The 6,000-nt window shown below is 39.6% G+C and overlaps 1 protein-coding gene across 2 annotated transcripts in view; it reads right to left on the reverse strand.

The window, feature by feature from the left end:
• The window catches only part of LOC115576876 (multidrug resistance-associated protein 4-like), a 32,270-nt gene extending 26,669 nt beyond the window's left edge, over positions 1–5,601 (reverse strand). The window contains exons 1-5 of one of the 2 annotated variants that reach the window (XR_003982959.1): positions 5,349–5,601; positions 4,617–4,727; positions 913–1,033; positions 365–589; positions 129–218 (exon numbers count right to left, since the gene is read on the reverse strand). Coding sequence is in view for 1 of the 2 variants with exons in the window: in XM_030409481.1 (XP_030265341.1) it covers positions 129–218; positions 365–589; positions 913–1,033; positions 4,617–4,727; positions 5,349–5,422 (621 nt within the window). In the remaining variant the exon portion in view is untranslated. The remainder of the gene's footprint in view (positions 1–128; positions 219–364; positions 590–912; positions 1,034–4,616; positions 4,728–5,348) is intronic. The other variant, XM_030409481.1, reaches the window with a different exon arrangement.
• Positions 5,602–6,000: the final 399 nt, after the last annotated feature.

A 6,000-nucleotide genomic window follows, 5' to 3' on the forward strand; every position in this document is an offset into this window, starting at 1 on the left:
TAGATAGTAAACAAGTAGTTAAATCAAGGGCTGAGAAGGTTAATGAAAGCGTTTGCTATTTTGTATTGCCTTGACTTTGCAGCTAAATTTGCAGCCCTTCTGCTTCTTGTTGTCTTAATTTCACCTACTTCATCGAACTTGTTGACGTCATTGGACAGGAGGTTGACAATCTGGCCGGTGGTGGTCTTTCCCATGGCTGAACTGCTTAGACACAGAGCCTGTATAGAGACGAGAATCATCAGTGAAGCAGCACATATCACTACAAATTTACAAATCTGCCGAATGACATGACTGAAGCTGTCAGACTGTGCCAAGGACAATAATTCAGGAATGACTTTGTGTGTTAAGTGGTCCTCCTACTGACCTTCTTGTAGATCATGTGACACATGGCCACTCTGATCTTCATGCCTGCTCTTTGGACATGGAAGAAGTAGAGGTGATGGAGCAGCGCCAGGCCGATGCTGCATATAGACAGGGCCGCGGCGTAGCCCAGGCTCCGGTGGAGAGCTCCACTGTCCCCTGAGTCGTAATCTTCAAAGTACCGAATCAACAACCCCAAGATGACTGGCTGGATCACTTTAATGACTTCCTGATATGCAGAGAGGGAGATGAGGGGTGAACATGCGAGTGTGAGGTTGGGCGATTATTAACAGTTAACAAACCACAGCATGTTCTGATCAAAATCTGCTTAACAGTGCAGTGATTTAGCTGCTGAGCTGAGCTGAGATCTCCTGTTTTATAATATTTGTTACATTTCTTTTGTGTTAAAAATGCTGCTGACAAACCAAGAACACCTGGTTTTATAAATGGTCTGTTTTTTTATGCTTTAACTTTCAATTAGAAGTATTTGTGCAACAGATTATGTGTTACTTTGACCTTATTCAGCTCATTTCAAAAGCTTATCACACCTACCTCGAGGAGGGTAAAGAATCCCAGCACTGCATACGGTTTCCAGTAGCACTTGATGATGGCTTTTGAGAGTTGAGGTTTCCGCAGCTCTTTGGTAGCCATCTGAACCTCATGATCCCAGTGTCTGTCACATAAAAGGTGCAATCTTATTTGACGCTTTTTTGTTTGTGCAATACAATTTAATGCTTTTCTTTCCACCACTGTAGTGCACATCACTGTAGTTTTTCCAAACACGAGGAAATAAAATATTACCACAGAGGTATTTTCAGCAATGGATTAATACACCTTAATACACACGCTCTTTGTGGCAGAATGACACGGTGTGCAATTAAAGGTGCATGTCACTCAACAGTGTGCTCATTGATATTTCTAACAATAAATCTATGTGGCACATAGGAGTACGGTATATCAGGCTTTTGAAAAACACATAAGACTTGTTAGCAGTACATATTCATTGTTAGTTTGGGTCTTTACTTAGGATTTGATAAATATCGATTTTTAGATCCTTTTACAGAGCTGAAAGACAACATGTATCTGTATATACACTCATTAAATATATTAACTGTTACAAAAACACTTCAGACTTTGCTTTCCATTTATTTGACCCTTTTTTCCTCCACTGTGGTGCCGCCAGCACTCTTTAAATTATTCTGTAACGCAATGTTGCTTTTCATGGCACCTTTTCAACACTGCCAAATAATGACTTGTGACTAACAGAGTGTGGCTGCTTTATGGACAGCTGCTTTAAGGATTTCATGCTCATTCAGCTACCGATAAATTCAGATTTCACAATAAGAAGCTGTAATATTAAAACTATGCAGCCCAGAGATAATCAATAGCTGTGCGTAAAAATCAAGGGCTTGGTCCTGTGAAATCCACATTTCTATACTAAATAAAAAAGACAGAAAAGCCTCCTGTTCTCTAAATATGGATGACACAACCAAAGCATCTTTCGCAGCCGTGGAGATCACGTGTTTATGTTTGGAAGAGGAGTGTTTCTGTTGGGGGAGTGTGTATTTGGAACAAGACATAAACTCAACTGTCTGTTCCTGCACATGTTGCAAAACTGGGCTTTGCATAAACACTGTAACGCACATTTTTATCAACATCTACCGAGACTGTTTTGTTGTTGTCCATCACAACCTGTACTTTGTCAGGAAACTTCCTGATAACTTTGGAAATGTTTGACTTGACAAGCAGCATATAAATTCATGTTGAAGGCTTTTATAGATTAATGCTTGTCTAGAGAGTGACCAAAATACTAGCAGTCACGTTTTCAGGTCTATGGTTTGACTATAGTCATAAGTCATACATTTATCTTTACTTTTTCAGAATAATGTATTTCTTCTCTAGTAACATATTTGTTATTATTGATTTTATCTATTCAGACCACTAAAAAAACTAATAAAAAAGTTTCTTGTGCAGATGTGAGATTCAGAATTCCACAGTTAAAAACAATAAATAACAGCCATACATTTTCAAAAGAGATCCGAACAAATACTATTTAAGAAAAAAAAGTATCATCATAGTATCAAAGCATTAAAACTCCTAAGAAGATCATGACCAGGTGCTGCTTCAACACATGAACAAAGAGTATCATCTCCTGCTTGCATTGTTTGATAAAAAAAAAACTGTATTGTTCGGTTCTGGCTGAGGGGACACAAACTGACAGCAGGAGCTAAGATTCACAATGTAAATGATGTGAACAGTCCTAAACATAGAGTTCCCTTTACACTGCAGCTTTGAGGAATAAGGATCTGAGCTCACCCAGTTCCAAATTTTGTTTAGAGATATTCAGTTTTCCTGACGCAAGTTACCAAAGCATGACTCAAGGGAAAGGACAAGATTGAGCCAATAAAAGCCAAAGAAAAGAGGAACATCGTGATTTTATTATCGTGAATCCAGAACAGTAACAATCCCCACACTATTCTTCCCAAAGGTCAGTTCAGAATTTATCACTGTCCCAAGATACTTGTAGATATGTACACAGTCAATAGTCTGATCTTTGATGATTGCACGCTCAGAGATTGAGGTCTGATTTCTGAGATCTACCACCACATCCTTTGTCTTGGACAAAGCTTGCAGACTCTCACTGACTGAATCCTCAGCAAATGTCAATATGATCTAGTTCTAACATCTTCTTTGCATGCAGAATATGAAGTAAGGGTGAGAACACAGCGCCGGCTGATAGAGCATCATAGTAAGTCTGTTAAATGGCCATTTACTCTCACTCCTAGTGTTCTGTCGAAAAATACATTATCCAGCCCAACTCAACTCAAAACGCTGTCAACCTTATGGCAAATTGTGGGTCTGATAATATTAAAGGCTGAGGAAAACTCATAAAAAGCAATCTAGCATGCATTTTATTCCCCTCTGGGTGTTTTAATCAAAAGATAAGTAAGGTGATCCTCAGTAGCATACCAGTGTGTCCTAGGAAAATTGCACAGGGGTGAGTGCATGCTCAGTATCCCTCACAAGCTCCGTTTTCAAAAGCTTTTCAAAGACTCTTATTACAAGAGAAGTGAGGGCAACTGGCCTGAAGTCATTAAAAGCTTGAGGCTGCTGACTTAAGGAACAGGGATGATCACGGCCTGCATCAAGAGGTTTGCTACAGGGTAAAATTGCAGGTGTGACACTGCTACAACTTGATTCTAGGGGAAACACTTTGCTGAGATTAAAGGTTTATCAGATGGCAAAACAGTGCACAGTAGTTTACAGCATCCTGAGACAGGGTTGTATACCTCTACAGAGTTATTTCTCAAAGTTGTAAACTTGGATATAATCAATGCTGGAGTCAAAGGAAAAAACAGCTTTGCATGTGACTTACAAGGAAGAATACAAGTTTGTTTGACCGGAAGGATACGCACAGTATAGAGTATAGTAGAAAAAAACTGTTTTGAAAAAACTCTTCAGGGCACCTTGAGTTTTTCTCCCCATTTATGGGATGAAAAAAGGACCATTTCTGCTTAAATAAAAAATTATATTTTGAGGTGGGCTGCCCCGCAGAACTAGCCTGAAAGTGCTTTAGTCACTTTAAAAAGTACTTTTCCAAAAATGTGGACAGTGTCTTATATTCACACCATCTGAGGTATGCATCACACTACTGTGACGTCTTGCTTTCCAAGTGTTGTGATCAATTTGAAGTGGCTATTCTGTCACAAAACAGGATGTGCTGGGAATTGAAAGGAGCTCATCTTCAAGAAATCTGTGGTGAAGGCGTGCTTGGTTCTATCGATGTCCACTGAGAAAAATACATCTTTTATCTCCCAATTCACTAAAGAAGACAGTCTGTATTATCACAGGTGGTCACTGTTCTCCTTTGACTTTGGTTTGAAATCTACAGCAGCGGCATGTCTCCACAGACTAGTTAAGCGATACAATTCTCATTAACTTAGTGACGTAGTTTGTAAGTGTCAGAGGGATCTTTTGTCACAAACACTGCTGACATCTCTTCCTTGTGACAATCTTGAATATCTTGAGTGTGGGAAATTTGAGTCATCGTCTACAAATGCATTTAAAATTCATGATTTATTTATAAATCATCTAAAATATTTGATGTAAAAGGATTTAAAAGGTTTTATTTTGACTGTGAGTGGTGAAAACAAAAGTGGTAATAACTTAGAACTGTCTGCTCCATAAAAGTCAATAGCAAGTGGACAATGTTATTGGACATTGTGTGTTGACCTGATTTTCAAGGTCTCTCTTACCTGTGCAGCTCCTGGCCCAGTCTCTCAGACCCATCCTCCGCGAGCACTTCGTACAGGTCATCTTCTTCCAGCCGGCGTTTGTATCCAATGCGGAACAAAGGATTGAGCCACCTGATGGAGAAAGAAAACAGATAAATTAGGGGAAAATGTTCAGATTATCATCAACTGCACATGGTGCTATTGGAGAACCATAAAAATTAACTAACAGTTATGAACAATTGTCAGAAGCATTAATGTGATCGAATTGACTATTTGATGTCACTTTTAATCTCTCTAAACAGGAAGTTTGGTGTACTAATACTTAATGAACTGATGAGATTTTTTTATTACAAGCGAACTGTATCTGCTTGTGTCCAACTTTCCCATTACACCTAAGCAACCAAAGCGAGCGATTCAACAGGAAATTCTCATAATATAAACAACACTGAACGGGGGGTGATGTCAGGGGATGTTTGTGACTAACTCTCAAGTCTTTTTTCAACGTGGAACAACTTTTTTTTTTAAAACTGTGAGACTACAGGTAAACTCAAATTTCATGGCCAATTCAATGAAACAACTCGGTTTTTTTTTTTGTCAGTCTAAACTCACCTAGTGACAGTTTCAATTCACTGTGAAGTGATAAACACCAACACATACATATTAACACTGTCTGGGGCGGCACATGTTTAAATCGCCCGCTAACTGTAACGTTAGCTAACAACGGTTCTCCTCCGCAACGTTCTGTCGACTTACCAGAAAAATATCTTGGAAAAAAGGCCGGCCGTCGCTGCCGGGTTGGTCTTGACGGCTTTTCTGACTTCTTCCATGGTGAGCCCGCGCACTCACACGGCAGTTTCTCTCAACTTTGTCCCCTTTTTTTAAAACTACTGCCCCGGGATATGTAGCGCGACTTCGGGACATACACATAACGGAGGTCGGTACCTCTGGGCTGTGTGTTACGTGGTCCTTCAACTGCACGAGCTAGCTGTTCTAAAAGAGAAAATAGATGCACCTTGAGTGGCCCCGCCCCCGCAGACTCCTGATTGGCTCAAAAGAACGGTCGCCCCACGCTATTCGCTGTGCCTTGTCTTCCGCGTTCACACGACTGGCTGAAAGCGCTGCGTGGTATTCTGTATAAACTCATTTGAGTCATATTTACCTTGATTTATTAGGAAACGAGTGGAAGAAGGTTGGATTTACCGTAAAGACAGCGCTACTTTTACAGCTACAATTTACAGTATCTTATAAAAGCCTTGTGTCTAACAACAACTAAGGCATACAACGTTTTTATACAAATTAAATCTTCTGTGTAATTTATGTCATTTTTCTGTTAAACAGACGAGTTTCAAGATGATTCAGTATAACTACACATCACAGGTGCACTATTGTATTTAAACCGGAAAAT

The sequence above is a fragment of the Sparus aurata genome, chromosome 24, assembly GCF_900880675.1.
Source record: "Sparus aurata chromosome 24, fSpaAur1.1, whole genome shotgun sequence".
In the NCBI taxonomy this organism is placed as follows: Eukaryota; Metazoa; Chordata; class Actinopteri; order Spariformes; family Sparidae; genus Sparus; species Sparus aurata.